The sequence below is a fragment of the Acanthisitta chloris genome, unplaced genomic scaffold (genome assembly GCF_000695815.1).
Source record: "Acanthisitta chloris isolate BGI_N310 unplaced genomic scaffold, ASM69581v1 scaffold14327, whole genome shotgun sequence".
Lineage (NCBI taxonomy): Eukaryota > Metazoa > Chordata > Aves > Passeriformes > Acanthisittidae > Acanthisitta > Acanthisitta chloris.
This window is the reverse complement of record NW_008683264.1, coordinates 36,399-53,623: the sequence shown is the minus strand read 5'-3', so window position 1 is coordinate 53,623 and position 17,225 is coordinate 36,399. Positions and strand designations below refer to the sequence as shown.

Genomic DNA, 17,225 nt, shown 5'->3' with positions numbered 1-17,225 from the left:
TCCTTCTTAAATAATATGTCAAAACAAAATATTAGCATTTAGACAAAATTCCTGCATTTCAATCTGCTCTGTTATTCTGGGTTCCTCTAGGTTCATCTGACTGCCTTATTACTCTACACACACATAGTGAACTCGTAATACTTTGATTCAAAAAATATAAAATGTGTCTTGGTATAACAAGATGTTTATTCATACATGTTTTATTCAAATAAAAAAATGTAGTCTGGTGAAATACAATGATAATACGGTAGTTCCTACGGTCTTTTGTCATCAGTAAATCTGCCATGCAACAAATTAAAGCGGCGAAGCATGTTTATATCAATGGGAAAGTGAAAAAGGCTTCTGGAAATATTTGTGCACTAATATATTCTTTTCTTGGCAGATAATTTACATTTAATGAGGATGTGTAGCATTACTATGAATTAATTATATGCATATGCTTGCGTTTTATTGAGGGGCATAAGAATTCCATTGTACGGAAAGAATAAATACAAGATTTTTGTAATGTTCTGTTGATGGATAAGAATCAGCATTTATTCTGAGCTTTGGTGTTGGATCATCTCTTAATCTGTATTGTTTCTGACAGTGTTCTTACACTCCTTCACAATAGATGAGTTCTTAAACCAGTGTTACACTAATTTTAATTTTTTCCATCTTTCTAATGGGTGTAGACTGAGAGCAGTGCTGGTTTAGTTAGGTTTTGATTCCCCAAATGTTATTGAAGAAAAACCCAACAAACAAAATACTAACATTAACCAAAATATTTAATGTAAAAATCTTACCTAAAAAGAAAAGCTCTCCAGTTAAGTTGAAGTGTAAAATGACCTACCCATGTCTAGGGGAGGCTCTGATAAAGTCTTGCAAAAGTTATTACAGAGTCCGAAAGTTCATCCAGATTATGTTTAACTATTGCATTGTCTAGTAATCTACAAGTCTTCAACATGAAACAGGGCAAAAGAGAGCATTCCAAAGCATCTTTGGTTATGCTAGAAGGCAACTGACAGCATGGAAAACAGTTGTTATGCGTAGAAGTAGTGATTTAACAATACTTAAGCACAGGAATCTAAGGAGTTAAAAGGGAAATAATTTTTATGTGTCAGGTAATCCAAAGGTTATTGATATGAAAAGCTAATATAGCCTCTGATTTTTGTTTATTTAATTAATAAGAAGTTGGAGTTGACCTTTCATTTCCTCCTGATTGTGAGGTAATAGGGGAGCAGTGAAGTGCTATGAAATTTACTAGCATAATAATGATGTTGGGAAAAGAGAGGAAGCCAGTGAAAAGATAAAGGGGAAATGGCAGATTCTGAGCATCTGTAGAGCAAAACTGTGTTGGTTAAAATTAGTGGTGTTGGAAGAAAAAAAGGTAAGAACACGATGGAAAAAGTGTAGGCTAGATTTTTCAGCGTATGGAGAAAAAGTAAAGATTTTCCTTGTGTGTCTGTATTGCGTTCTTAGTATAGTGGTGGATTAACTTAGTCTGATGCTACACTGAAATTATGTAAAGTCCTCAGTCTCAGAGTAAGGAGTTAGATGTGCATTTCCTTTTTACCTTAAATCCGTTTGCTGCTGCCTGTCAGCTCTGAAGTTTTGCTGTTTAATTATTTCCAATGTATCATTGCAGCAGTTTTGTCCACTGCCTGCCAGAATTTATGGTGCCAGGGAGAGCTCACTCTCCTCTGGCATGTGTGAAGAGGAGGGCAACCCTCAGTCTGTATAGAGTGGATGCTGGAAAAGATGAAATATTAAAGGGTTTAGCTATGTTTGCAAGTTGTTCACAGGACCTTACTTGTACTGCAGTGCCAGGGTAGCTAATAATGGAGCATAGAGCATTGAAATGTACAGATAAGGAACCTGGAAGAGTTACAATCAGAATATGAGATTATGGGAAAAGATTAAAGCCATAGGTGAACTATAAGTCAAAGACCTGACCTGAGTGACAGAATGAGATTTGTAGTTTGGGTGGAAGGGAGCATTTCTAGGTGATTTGATCTGTGAAGGCAGTAATTGAATTTGAAGGTAAAGATGTGAAAGCAAAAGAAAGAAACCCACTGACAAAACCCTGAAGAATCTACATAGAAAACAGAGCAGAGAATGAGGAGAATCTACTTAGAAGAAATGCTGAAGGAATGATTTGATGAGTAAGAAATGGGTATCACGGAAACTGATGAAATAAAAGATTGCATGAAGAAGTAAACTGTGCTTTACAGTGGAGAAGGTCAAGGAGATTGAAGACAGAATATTGGTTCTGCTGTATATAGCTAAAAAGCTATTAGAAACTTTGGCAAGGGCTTTTTTGTTGCTAAAGACATTTTAAGAAAGATGACATGAATAGAGGGAAACTTCAGGGAGCAGTTGTAACTACTGCATTCTTTGAACTTGGCAATGAAAAGACAATGAAGTACAATCATAGTTCTATTGAGGCATGAGGCACAAATGTACTAGTATAATATATGAACTTGTAATTTAAAAAAAGTAGGCTAATAAAGTTGCTCTATTCAGCTGAAGTCTGATTCTTTTGGTAAGTAACATAATCTGTATTCAAATGGAAAAAAAGGCATAAGATGACACAAAAAACAGTTATTCCATGTGTACCTAGTAGAAAGATATCCGTGTACATGCAAACAGTTTCAATACTGGATGTTGGTAAATTATAATTTAAATAATTTTGTACTTTCCCTTTTAACAGAAACTAGTTACTTTAATAAATGTATGTCAGATATATATATATATACATACAATAGACTTTGTAAAGTACTTCATTATTTCTAAATTGTGTTAAAGAGAAATCAGCTGTGGATGAGAATTTAATAGTTCAGCCTGAAAGATACATTTTAAATGCCCTTAAATGTCTTGATTGTGCATGCAGTGGTTACAAGCAATTCTTTAGTAGTTAAGATGTGAAATTGATGGGGGTGGTTTGTAAGGTATTTTCAAAACTTCTTGGAGAAATAATAGCATTAAGAAAAGAAGATCTACAAGAAATTAATGTTAAATATCCATTGTTTCCTGGTTATGTTTTGCATATTTATTTGTTGTGGTATGTACCTGTTGTTCTAATGTTGTTTTAATGCTCTGTATGTAAAATTTATGTGCAGTAATATTAAACCTGAAAGAGGAAGTTTGGTTGCCAAAAGATAATTTAGTAAATATATTTTTTCAGGTACCTTTTGTTATATAATCCTGTGGAACAAGAGCGATTTTCCGTGGTTTCAGTCAATGTGAATTCACCCAAAGTTAAATTACTTTCTCCTTTGGGAAAACCTGTTGCTGTCCAGATTAATGCTGTTTGGGATGGAGCAACTACAGTATCACATGATGCATATCAGGTACACTAATTTAACTAAAAAGCATTAAAGTACTTTTGACAGATATTGTAGCTTCACAGTTGAAGAAAATGGAAAGCATACTTCATATATTGGCAGTTCTATTCTCTGTAGACAATGCTATTAATTCAGTCACTTTAAGTAACTAAAAAATTTAAAAATCAACATATATGTATTTAGTATTAATATTTCTTAAACTGATTAGTTAGTAACCTTTTGTGATATGATGTATTAGATTTAAAGAATCAGTTTCAGCTGCATGTGCAGAAAACAGTAGAGATGGATCTTTTCTCCTAACTTTCTAAAGCTGCTTCTTCGTTCAGGTGTTACTTATCTGGACTTCAAATTCTAAGCAAATTTCTTAGGAGATGTACCTCTTCTTGGCAGGTTATTGCTCCTAAATAACCAGTGGCTAAAAATCCTTCTATTTCTTTATTTAAATTTGTGCATTTTGAAATTTGGCTTTTAAACTTACGTGATCAGTAGGGACTGTGTGCGTTTGATACAGTAGACATGCATCTCAAATGAACAGTAAATATGCTCAGAACTTCACATCACAGCTAACATTCTTAACAAGATTCAAAATCATTATTGCTTTAATATAATGGTGATCTTGATGCTGAGCAAATTAGCCATGCAGATATTTTTGTTTGTTAGTTCTTAACCCTCAGCTATTCATTTTGGAATTTCATAGTCATTTATAGACTAGGGGAAAAATTCAACCATCCTAATATTATTCAAGATGAAGGAGTTACTCTAAACCTAAATTCACTAGAAAAAGTTGATATTTTGCTAATTTTAGTAATGGCTTCTTATTTGCTCCCAACAGATCTCTTTCGTGGCACATCTACCACCTCTTGGGATTGGAGTTTACCAGCTTTTGGAAGATAAGAGTTCAGAAGCAGTTTTAGCTGACTATAATATATACGTAAGGAATAGCAGGCAGGAGAAGCCAGATAGACTTTTCAAGATAAAGGAAATACAGAATTCTGTGGATAATATAATCTTAGAAAACGCTTACATGAAACTGTGGTTTTCTGGAATGTCTGGATTACTGGAGGTGTGTTGCATTGTATTTCAAAATACTATGTTTTGAGGGTTTTTTTGAGAATGTCTGTATTCATTTGTGAAAACCTAGCTGTATCAACTATTTCAAACATGAATCTCTGTCCTTTTAGAAAATAAATACCAAAGAAGATGGCAAAAGTCATCAAATGAAGGTGGACTTTGCTTGGTATGGAACTACAAGTAACCGGGATAAAAGTGGAGCTTATCTCTTCATACCAGATGGAGATGCCAAGGTAAATCTTATGTTTGCAGAGAGATTCTAATCTTGAAGTAACTTGAAGCCTTCTGCAAATACAGATTGGAAGAGCTAGTTTTCTCCAAAACTGAAATAAAGGCTGTGTGAATAGACATAATGACATCAGTTATTGAAAGAATTGGAAGAAGTTCATACTTCGTAACCCTAGATTAGAGTAAAAACACAATAGTAATTTGAAAAAGTAAAAATCTAGAGAATATTTATGATTCACAAAAAAAACCTCACAATGCTACCCTTGCAAGAAGTCCAGTGATACAGTAAAAGAAGTTAATTTTCACTTTCTTTGGTGAAAATATATTGGACATTCTAAATCATTTCTGCTTCTTCCCTTTTCTGATTTATAATTTTTTTTTATTATGCACAAGGAGCTTCTCGTTCACAGCACAGTACTTTTTAAACTGATATTTAGTTTAATATAGTAAATAAGGTACTGTGTCCCAATTGGTGAATGTAAAGACAGAGTTGCAAGCAACTATTCTGATTATGTTGTCTAGGATTATCTGTATTTTTAGCTGCATAATTACTGGAAGAAAACAGCATACTCCTATTAGTTTTTGAATTGGAAATTCAGAAGTAGCAGTGTTCTTACACTAACTTAATTACCATATGAAATCTAATATACCCCTTTTGGAACTGGAAAGGTGATATTTCAGAATGCAAATGATAAAATAATGAACATTTATGCACCTAGTTGGTTTGCAGCGTATTTCTTCTGCTTAGTTTCTCCTGTGAAAACTCAAGTTGCATGCACAGGGCAAGCTTGAGGGTTCTCTGTTTGCCACTTCAGAAAATAAGCAAGGGTAATCATTCTACTTTCTTGGGGAGGGAGGGGACTTGGGCATGCCTTTTTTTTCTTTTGCCCCTCTATGTGTAAATCAATCCGGAAAGGATGGAAGGGTTTCTTTTTCTTTTAGCAGTCATTCCTAGAAGCACATGTTTTTGAGGTCTGTAAATTAACAGTTTTAAACTATTGAGTATATTTAGTCCCATAATTGCTTACATCAGATATGTTCAACGGGGTTCATGTTTATTCTTCATTTTATATGTCAGTGTTTTGACCTGTGAATACCTGAACAATATTACTTGTGGTTTTTCATTTTTACCTTTCATCTGATGCATGATCACAGTTTAACTAGTTTCATTTTACATGCCAATTTATCTTTTGCTTATAAAATAATCATCACTACATCTACCAGTTAGATAGTTTTAATGAGACTTTTAAGTTATTTGTTTTATAAAAATAATCTGGACATATCTATGGTATAAACAGAAAAAGTCTCTCATATGTCTGCGAGCACAGTTGCAAAATAGTGTACATACTGAATTTTTGTTAGAAATGAAAGTACATTTTTAGTTAACATTAAAAAGGGTGGTGTTCAGCTTTTGTAACATTTTGTACAATAAAATTGAAATGATGCTTCTGAAAATTCTGCTTCATTAATATTATGCTTCACCATAAGGCTCATTTGGCTTGCATTTTAATAACACTAATTAAGGCGTCCCACTGAGGATAACAATGTAATTCTATAGTAGTTTCCTAAACAGTTTGAACTGGCACTTTCTGTCTTAAAAGAATTGCCATCTGTTTGGGGTTCTCAGTGTGATGTGGATTGACTCACATTTTCTAAATCCTTGGTTGAATTGGCAATAGGAGAGATTTCAAGCATTTTTCTTGATTTTTGGATAGGTAGTTTGATTTTTTTTCCCTTATCCCACTCACCCTATGTATTACTACAAAATTTGCAAAGAATAATTGCATTTTATGTTGGATTATTTCCCTTTGGTATGAATACATTTATATGTTTTCTTTGTCCTTAACTGGTTGTCATCTGATAAGTCTTTTGATTACTTTATTTTCAGTTCTGCCACACTCAGAAATTATTTTTAGTTTTCTATTTTAATCATCTGTCTTCCTGTAGTATTTATGTAGTCTTTTTGTTGTTGGGTTCTCCAGCAGTTTAATTTTGGAAACTTTGTGCTATAACATGCTAGGTTTGCGAGACAAGACTTAAGAGCCATGGCAATTTAGAGCAATTGATATAGTGTAATTCTGGTCATTGGTAGGGTGTTACGAGTGCATGTCATGTTTTCTGCAGATGATGGTCTGTGTACTGAAATGTACATGGATCTAAACCTTCCAAGACTTTGGTTGGATTTATCATCCTTATAGCTGACCTAAAACCAGCCGGGTGTGCTGCAAAGCGTGCATTCATGCTAAGAAATGGTAAGCCTCTAGTACCAGCACTAAGCTGGACATCAGCAGAGACCTGGGTTAGTGACAGTGATTTTTACAGTATTAAATAGAAGCTACACTGAACACTGATATCTCTTTATCACTGCTCTGGAGAGAATTGCTGGACTTCAGGCTCTATGACACCATGGCAGACATTGCCACTGAGGTTGTGGCACAGGATCTTGCTATGGAGTATTCTGACCTTGCTGTCTCCAAAGTGTGAAACTAGTTCTATAGAAGCCTCAGGTGAGGACACCAGTAGAAAGTCTGGAACAGTGACATAGAGCAGAGCTCTGCAGCTGCAGCTCTAGAGATAGGGCAGTCATCCTACCATGCCTTTGTATTTTCTGCAAAATAGAACGAAAGCAAAGCACCAGGGGAAAAAAAGCAGCATCTTAATTTTTGTAAATGGCAGTGCTGCATAACTGATTGACAATGTTATCAAGCTTTGGAAAGAAGGGATTTCCTTGGACCTCACAACACATGTAAACAAAAGCATCCCATTTACAAAGAAAAAACATATTTGTATCTCTCACTGATTTTGTGAAGGATGACCAACTGGTATATCTGTTAGTAAACTTTAAAACAGTTAAATGTCTATTTTCCCTTCTATGTATTCAAGACAAGTCAATATGTGATGACCTGTTACTAGCCCTGTTTAGCATCAATAGGGAATAGAGCATAGCAGGTTTTTTCAGAGTGTTTCAGAGTGCTAAGTGTTTGTGGGATCAATGCAAGTAGTTGATTTTTTTAGTTTTACAAATATATTTTTCTGTATCAAAGTGAAGTTTTTTGGTAGACTCAGGCTGGGAAATTTTGACTATCCCTCAGATAGCTGGGTCTATGTATGTACTAGTTCCCATAGGTACTTATTGCTAACAAAATATATAAGAGATATTTTTTTTAAACTCTGCAGGATCTCTAGTGCTAGAGCTAAAATACATGAGGTTAGCCCAGTCTCATGTCAAACCTTCAAAAAGGGTAATCTGCTCTTGAGAAACAACTTTTCCTGAAGGCTTTGTCTTCAGGTCTTTTTTAAACTATCAGAGCTATCAAGAGCAATTCACCTGTGTTTGAAAACTGTCCTCTGGGCATAGTTTACTTGACATCCACATCAACAGTGTGTTGCTCTACTGGAAATTCCCAGGCCACACTAAGATAGTTGGTAGTGGTTTACCTGACAATAAGGGGAAAAGCTTATGGCCCATGCTTCATGCCTTCAGGCTCCAATATGCCATGCCATCCTCTACACAAGCCAGTAAATCTTTAACTGAATGCATCTCTCCAGTTATTTCCACCTATTGGCACCTGCTTTGATGTGAAGTCTTTAAAGATATCCTAGGGAGCTACAGGGTATTATTTTGTTCCAAGTACTCTCCCTTAAAATTTCTATCTTGCTTCCTCACAGCTCCCTCACCCACTTTCTGTCAAAGGAAGGTTGTCATGTTTCTCTTGAATATGAGTACAGAAAAATGGTTTCTGTACCCTTAAATCAATAGTTCTGTTACCATGTTTCTGAAAACCACTGCGTTCCAGGGTCAATAGAACCTGCCTCAGCAGGCTGCTGAATCTTGTACAGTGGAATTCATTCTAGTGGAGCTGAGCAGAACAGATTTTGCAATAACTATTTGTTTTAATCCTTTAGAAAGCAGAGTCTTAGGACTAACCGCTACATATGAGACCAAAATAATTTTTTTTTAATATTCAAAGTGTGAGTAATCACAGATTCCTTCATGCTGGAAGGTCCTGTAGTCCAAGTGCATTTTCAGAGCACCCTTAATACTGAATTCAGACATGGGCCTTGTCAAATCAGTTTTGCAAATATTCTGTCATTGTTTGTTCTTTGCACATTGGAATATGGATTGTGCTTGAGTAGTAGGAGGCCTATTTCAGCCTCTTAGTCAAACTTTCTCATCAAAAGTACCTTTGTATGTCAAATTCAGGACCAGGTTCATTTCATAGGCCTTTATGCACCTCACCTAGGATCTTTACAATGATACTAGAATGTTGCATACTCAATGCATAAGGTTTTCCTGCTTAAAAGCCTGATTCATTTAAATGTTTCTGGTGTGGCAAACGTGAGCAATTATCTCTTTATAGGTTCTGAACTCAGTGTGTTTCCTGGTGACTATCAAAAAATAATTTTCCAGGATTAGTGCTTTACTAAGCACTAAATATGAATTAGGAAGCTTCCCTGTTCTGTCAGTAGCATATTTTTACTTCATTTTTCCTGTTTGTCCAACAATCATTCATCCTCGAGAACTCTAGTATGCATCATATTGCCATTCCTTGTATCAGAAAGAACTCATCTGATCTCCCAAACTACATGATAATGTCTGTCTTCATAAGTCACCTTCCTCCTTTGTGCATATTCCTAGCATTCTGTCTGAATTAGAGGATTCCAAACTGGTTTTAATACATTTCTCTCAATGCATGTGCTAATGAAATCACAAATTATGATTTTTTAATAAAAGTAATTAATTTTTGGCAATATCTGCAAAATTGCACTTAATTCCTTTTCTATCATGTCATCTTTCTGTATATTTTGGAATTGTAAGTTTGGCTGCCTTTATCTTCAGAACAGGAGCTGATCCAGCCACATGTGCAACTTGGTGGCTGGTGTATGAACTAAGTGTTTGTGTCAATTTCCAGAATCTGAGAACTTGTTAAATCCATCTCATTTCAGCTTTCAGTGTATTTTGATATCTGTTGTCAATATCACCATCATGTTTTGTACTAAAAAGCTCAATGGAAAAGAGTTCCTCCGGGTGATTTCTTCTCTTGCTCAAGATAGAGCATTTTCTGTCCTTATGGCGTTGACTCATACAGGAAGACAGCCAATCTTTGAGAGCTTTCTGCTTAGATCCCTCTGGACAACATGTTTTTTGGGTTGCAGTGTTTTTGAGTGAAATCTTTATTTGTAGCTGTTTCCCTATAGTTGTATTTGCATGTATTGTATTTTCATTATGAAGAAAAAGCTTTCTCTTTCACTTTCAAATGGACATACAAATTGATCCACAAGACAGCATAGAGGCAGCTTTCTGTGTGCTGTGTATACCACTGATACAGTAAAATGTGAGCAAACTGAAGAGGCAGTTAAACCACTTCAACAAATTGTGAGACTACTGTATTTGATTACTAGTTAGAAAGTACAATTTTGCTACCGAAAAAGTTCAATCCTGACATGTGCAATATACATTAGTGTGTTTGTCTGTAGACCTTTTGTCCATTAGTAGTCATAAAATACATGTGAGATAAGAAATGAGACTTAGTCTAATTTTAGCTGAAGAGAAGGTGAGACTATAAAGAGAAGTTGCTGAATTTCAGATTAGGAGTAATTTTTCAAGTTCCAGTTTTTAGACTAGATTTAGATATAGAACAGTTTAAAATAATTAAAATACTTTTAAATATTTATTAAATACTCTGTTTTATTGGCATAAGTTTTATGCAAGACTTCAGAATTATTTATTTTTATGTTCTATTTTCTTTTTGTAGCCTTATATTTATACAGATCTACCTACCATAAGAGTTGCTCATGGAAGGATTTTCTCAGAAGTTGTTTGTTTTTTTCCCCATGTGACACATACCGTGCGACTGTACAAAGTCCAGGGTAAGAGTTGTGAAATTCTCTCTCTCTTGGCAATTATTTTTCATCACTACAGTGTTGGATCCTACCTGTCCTTATGATCCACTTCTGAATGAGTGCAGAATTCGTCAGACTGAAGTTTTTAGTGGTTCCAGTGAACCATGGTTCCTCTTATGAGTATCATACTGGACATTAAGTTTGTAAGCTTAAACACAGCAGATATGTTGGAGATACCTCTCCAAACTTTACTGAGTTATCTGGATGCTGTAAGTAGCAGTAAATTTTGAAAATGAGGAAAAATAATGTTAGAAATATCTCTGACATGTAAAAACATTGTTTCTTTCATACTTTCAAACTTAGTGACAGAGGTACAATATCTTCTGTAAAGTTCCTGAGAATATAAATGTATATATTAGTGACATTAATAGAGGAGTCTTGTTTGCTTCACCACTTTAGGCTTGAGTTATTTGTGACCTTCCTGTGTATGTCCTTATCTGCTTGAAAGAGCTTGTGACAGTATTGGTTGTCTCTCTTGAGAGGCATCAGCACCAAATATCAACTTATTGGCTCTTAAGACATAAGGTTCTATCAGTTTTGCTTGCTTTTTCTTCAGTAAAAGTTTCAGGTTTTTGTTTATCTGGTGTTCAGCTGCTGATTTCCATGAAAATTCTAGGTAAACAGTAACTTTGGAAATTCTGTACCCTTCCAAACTTGTTTAAATTGGCCAGTGAAAAATATGAAGGAGGGAGGAAATCATGGCACAATTGTATACATTTATTTTAGTTTCATGAAACTCTACTTAACGTGTTTAAGTGCATCTTTAAGTGCACTAAAAGCATCTTCAAATTTAACATGTTCTGTATTAGCATTACTTTTACTGTAGAAGTCAAAATTGTCTGCATGGTTTTTAAAATCTTATTTATCATATTTAGTTATTTTTCCTAAACACCTTTAAAAACAAATAGTTAAGCTATAAGTACTTTGAAAGTTTCCCATGCTCTTTTCCTGCTTTCATCTAGGTTTCAAAACCAATATTGACAGGATCTGGTTTGGTGGTTTTTTCAGTTGCAATGTATTTCTCTCTAACCAAAATTGATTCAGATGCCTCATTTTTTGTGATGTGTGTACACTGAAGTTTGAAGTTGCTAGAGTTTATGCATATGCCATATACTGATCAGAGTTCTGCTGCCCATTTGTCCAGTACAGATCAAACTCTAGATCACATTCTGTATGACCACAAACCAAGAGGTTGTATAGTAATTTATTGTTGAAGATCCTCAGGAAACACAACAATATTCAAGATTTTTTTTTTTTATTTTATGTGACAAATGCATAAAATGAGCTTAAAGGAAAAAACTTACCTTCAGGTCAAGATGTACCAGGTTGCCAAAAATGTGGAAAGTCAGTTTGCTATGTGAGTTTCAGTAAATTATGCTTCTCAGCAAGGAAGGAGCTTATACAGGAGGATGTTTATTGCAGTGAAGGGAAGGGAAAAGCCTGAAAAGTCTCTTTTTTTTTTTTTTTTTAAATAAGGTGAAGTTGTTTGTTATTTTAAAGTGGATTTTTCTGTAATACTCCCTTTTCTTTCTTTAATTTGTTAGCAAGTGCCTACTAGAAGTATTATACTTCTATTTCACAGTTCATGGAAAATTATTTGTCAGTGAAAATCACTGGCTTACCAATTCCTAGCACTTCAGTTTATCTTTCCTTTTGAGTGCAGTGTCTAATAATTTTTTATCTTTTTATATTTATATTTTTTGGACAATTTTTAATTCATTACAATGTTTCAATACTTACACCATTACATATCCAGTCCTCATGGTGAAGTCTTGTACCATGCTTCCAGTTTTTACATGGAAAAATTACACAAAATATATTTTTTGATATTTCTGTTCACCTTTTGGTATGTTTTCATTTTAATATCTTCATGTGTAGGTTTTTTTTCAAAATTTCAAATTTGTTAACGTTGTATCCTTGTTTTGTTGAGGTCTGCTCCCTGTAAGGGAAGTTATTTATACAGCATTACTTCAAATTCGTATTTTGAAGTCTTCCTAAATATGTGCAGTAGCAAGGCACGTGGAAATAAGTCAATACGTGTATTGTATAAATACATTTTGTTTTCAAATAACCACCTGATGCTCCTATTGTAACCTACCTGTTTGCCAGGGGGTAGCAAGCCTGATTGTGTGGCTAATCCAGCTGTTGGGCAGTACTTCTGAGTCCTACAGCTGCTTCAGCAATTTGGGGTAAACACCGCTTTTTCATCTTTTGGCTTTAGAATTCTGTTGATTTTGAGCAGAAAATACTCTGACTTTAAAATTTTGTTCAGTAATTGACCATTGAGTGATTTTCACCTTCTGCTGACATTAACACCTGGTTTTGATATCTGCATGATTTTGTTAATCTTTTTATCAGAGGCTTCTTATAATTTATTATTTTTATATTTGTATTTTTGTGTTAACTCAAATGATGCAGTAGAAAAAAGCTGAAAGTAATTTAGAATCCAGTCATTTAAAAATTGTAAGCTAAAATACTGTATCCTTGTTCAATGTACTCATGCTTTAAATAGGTGGAAATTCTACAACTTTAGAGCATCAAAATTGGGGCATGTAGATACACTTTTTCTAAACTAGGTCTGAGAAAATAGAAATAATTAGCTGAGCTGAATGTTTTTCATTTAGCACTGTAGTGTACTAGCCATTGGTAAATGTTAACATTTTCACAATTGCAAGTGACATTCAGATTTTAAAAAAGCTGAGGGATCAAATACTTATCTCTGTTCTGATTGGTGGAATCCTTTTCACCCTTGGTAGTCCCACTAGACCATAGAAAGTGTGGAAGTGGTCATGCTGAAGGATGGCATGATTTCATTCCAAACCATGTCTTGAACTGTTTGAAAAGGCCAGGTTATTATTAAAGGTGTTGAATTTTTGGAACAAGGCACTGTAGAAGAAATTCTCACTAAACAACTTCTTTTTATTTCAGACACCTAATTGTTCTTTTAATAAGCAGGAGTCTTTTCCCTGTCAACAAAGATTTCTGTCCTGGTTGTGGTCATACCAGTGTAGGTTCTTAATTCACTGTCCTTAAGGACAATTCTCCATCTTTTGGTTGAAACAGCTGCTCACAATTTCCTGCTCAGTGGAACAGTTGCTATCAAGAATCTGGGAGCTTCATTCTTCTCTGTGAATGGTGACAGGCACTCAAGAGTCAAGGGGAAAAGTGAATGACCAGGTCTTGCTCCAGCATATTAGCCACTGTTAAAGACAGCGCTTAGCAGTTACGTGCTGTTCCATATCGATTTGCTGGAACCCACATTGGTTCTTATCATGTATTGCTTCTCTTCTATTTCAGTGAAGGTTTCAGGCTGTCTGTTCAATGAGTATCACATTAGAAATATGGGTCTATCATATGTCACATATCTGAACTGGCTTCCAATATCTGGTTAGGTATAACAGAAAACAAAAGTAGCAGTGCAAAACTAGATCACTGTGTTTGGGGGAGCACATGTGTGGCATATTTGTGGCAATCACTTAAAAACTGAGAGATTTTAAATGTGTGTTTTTCATGTAGGTTTGGAAGGACAGTCTCTTGAAGTTTCTAATATTGTGGACATTAGAGGTGAATATAATCGTGAACTTGCAATGAGAATTTCATCTGACATAAACAGTCAAAAGAGATTCTATACTGATCTTAATGGATATCAGGTAATTGTCATCTATTAATTATTAAAGCCTATGGTCTCAAGTTTTGATTCTCTAAATGCTTCTGATTGTAAGGAGTTTGAGTTGTATTAATCACACTATTATGTTAAACTGCACTGATCATTTAAAAGGATAAATGCCTGTTTAAAATATCTGTTATAAAATTTGATTTAGACCAGACAAAGTACTAACTGTCTTCTTTTAATGAGTGTTTCAAATATCCCTTTATATCCTTTTTAATGTAAGAATTATAATACAGCAAGTTATGACAAGCCAGTATGTAGTTGCTTGTATATCTGCATGCCTTCTTTCCCTCTGCTTTGTATACTTAATTAGAGCCCTTTGGATAGCACGATAGATGTGCATAAGCTCCAGCAACTCAGACATAGAGAACAGCTGCTTGCTGCTGTGTTGGAAATAAGTGATGTATTTTTGGATGTATTATACTTGTTCTATTCGTAATGCATCTGGTGAAATATAATGTGACTATTGTCTTAACTTGAACCCTGCAGCACACAGGAAAGAAAAATTGTTTTTCTTTACCTTCCTGCCTTCCTGAAAATAGTTTTTCAAATATATTGAAAACCATACCTGTTGAGTAAGAGACTACTCTATTTCTAGTTACTGTGTTGTATTGCATTTTACTGGAGACATTGAATATTTAAACATTAATATGATTTTAATGCTACTACTCATTTGTCATGTATCATTCAAGAGTTCCACTAGTGCTTTAATAAGTCCCTATTATAAACCAACAATTGCTTTTCTGCTTGAGTGTATTCAGTGCTTGCTCTCCAGAGGAGAAAAAATTTTCTCTCATTCTGTAACTGTGATTATTGCTTTTCGCATATTCCCTTGGTGAATCTTTCACATTTTTAAACTATTCTTTGATCTAAAAGTACATTGAAGTTATAATTTCCAAAGTAGTAATTTTAGCCACAAATCTCCAAAAATCTAAATAATGCAGTTAAGTGAATGGTTTCATGCCTGTTGTTCTTCCAAAGCACCTGGGATAAATGTCTGAAAATGTCTTTGAAATCTAAATGCATGAAAAGAATATACTTTATTGAAGTTTGTGTTCATCCTGCAGATCCAGCCCAGACTGACACTGACCAAGCTGCCTATTCAAGCAAATATCTATCCTATGACTACAATGGCTTATATCCAAGATGCTGGTGTTCGTTTGACGCTTCATTCAGCTCAGTCTCTAGGCGTTGCAAGCTTTAAAAATGGTAAATAAGAGACGATAGATATGATAAAGGCCTATCCTGCATGATTTTCTGAAATAGTTCATTCAGAGATTACCACACCTACCTACAAGCATTTGAAGAAAGGAAATAAGTTTCTCCAACTCTGACAAGTTTGAGAATATATCCATAAGAGAGGAGGAAATCTTGTTCATACATGAGATCCTGTCATCTTCAATGGAAGATATGTCTCAAACTTGGAGACAGAGGAGAAAATTGAGATAAAGACAAAAGGAGCAATAAATTGTCACAGTTAGATATTTTTGCACTCAAGAACTTTGATGGAACTCAAGGATGAAACAGCAAAACTAAAGGGTTTGTTCTTTTCTGTACTGACCTGGGATCAGAGGGCTTAAGAAGGATGTTGTGATGCTGATGATGCTTTTTGTTCTGTTTGTATGCTTTAGGGTAGACAGTACTAGTCTTAAAGTATAGCCTAACTTCCCTGTCAAGGAAAAACAATAGCAGCTTTTTTGAATATTACTGTTAGTGAAAAAAAAGGATCAATATGACCGTGGGTAACGGTCAGCATACTTCTGAAGGAAAATCATACCTTGCAAATTTAATGGAGTACTTTGAAAGAGCTGATGAATATGTTGACAAGAAAAATCAATTCATAGTAAGAATTCCAAAAGGGACACAGTCTCAGAACAGAGAAGGGTATGATGAATGGCCTGGGGGGATGGAAACAGGCCAGTTATTCAGTCTGTACTGCTGTCAGAATGGGGAGGCATTCAAATGAAGTGAGAAGCAGTGGGCAAAATAAGGTGTATATTTCATAACTTAAGGTATATAATTCATTGCTGTAGTATATGTTGTCAGTTTAAATTTATATGCTTTTGAAGAACAATGGAATGAATGCACAGAAGAAAAAAAGCCCATCAGAAACTGTGCCAAAACCTACTTCCCAGTTTCTTTTAAGAAAAATGTCATAAATACTCTGTTCTGACCAAAGGTGAATACCATGCTGGATTAGTGGCAGTATTAGCAAACCTAATTTATTTTAGGGCAAGAAGGGCAAGAAGTGTTAACTGACCTATACAGTGATGCTTTGATAAAACCATACTTTAAAATATCAGCTTTTTATTCCAAGACCACCTGAGGCAAGACCCAAACCACATTTTTTTCATGACACCCCTTGCTGGAAAACAAATTCCTCTCGGCCTGATCTTGTGAATGACCTTGACACCACTAGATGTTTGTAGGCACTCATTGCATAGGTATTGGAGACTAAATTAGTGTGAATCGGCTCTGTTGCCTTGTAATAGTGTTCATGTTTGCTCTTTAGCATTTAGTCTCTGTGTCACAGAATAATGTGCCATCTAAATCTACAGACACCCACACTGTCATCGTAGAGAAGTTAAGGCTAAGCACTGTTTGACATTTCACATTTAAAAATCAGGGAGAAACTGACTTTCTATGAGCACTTGTTTCAAGTCTGTCAGAGGACATTAGAGGCTTTATCACCTACCCAGTTAAATGAAAGAGCAAAAGATGTGTCCCATACCTGGTCATGGCATTAATTTCTTAACTGTGTCACTCTACTATGTCACTTGATGATAAGTTATACCAACATCAAATGGTTGCTCTGTGCCCACTAAAACAATAAGGAGAATGCATTCATCTGGCTTGTTATCATTGAGTAATATTTCATTATGTTATTAATACCTTTGCTGAGGGCCTGTTGGATTCCTTAAAACGAACAAGAACGGAGCTGAAGGTTCGGTGGTTACTGACTGTTGTATGCTTCATGATGTTTCTTCTGAAGGGCCTTCAGGAACTTGGATCATGGAAGAAAATTCAAA

At 34.9% G+C, this 17,225-nt stretch overlaps 1 protein-coding gene across 1 annotated transcript in view; it reads left to right on the top strand.

Moving 5' to 3' along the window:
• Positions 1-3,163: 3,163 nt before the first annotated feature.
• LOC103806195 (alpha-mannosidase 2-like) overlaps positions 3,164-17,225 on the top strand; it is a gene marked incomplete at its 5' end in the record, with an annotated part of 28,844 nt that continues 14,782 nt past the window's right edge. The window contains 6 exons of the mRNA XM_009078876.1: positions 3,164-3,329; positions 4,156-4,386; positions 4,505-4,627; positions 10,379-10,493; positions 14,043-14,176; positions 15,264-15,405. Of these exons, the coding sequence (XP_009077124.1) occupies positions 3,164-3,329; positions 4,156-4,386; positions 4,505-4,627; positions 10,379-10,493; positions 14,043-14,176; positions 15,264-15,405 (911 nt within the window). The remainder of the gene's footprint in view (positions 3,330-4,155; positions 4,387-4,504; positions 4,628-10,378; positions 10,494-14,042; positions 14,177-15,263; positions 15,406-17,225) is intronic.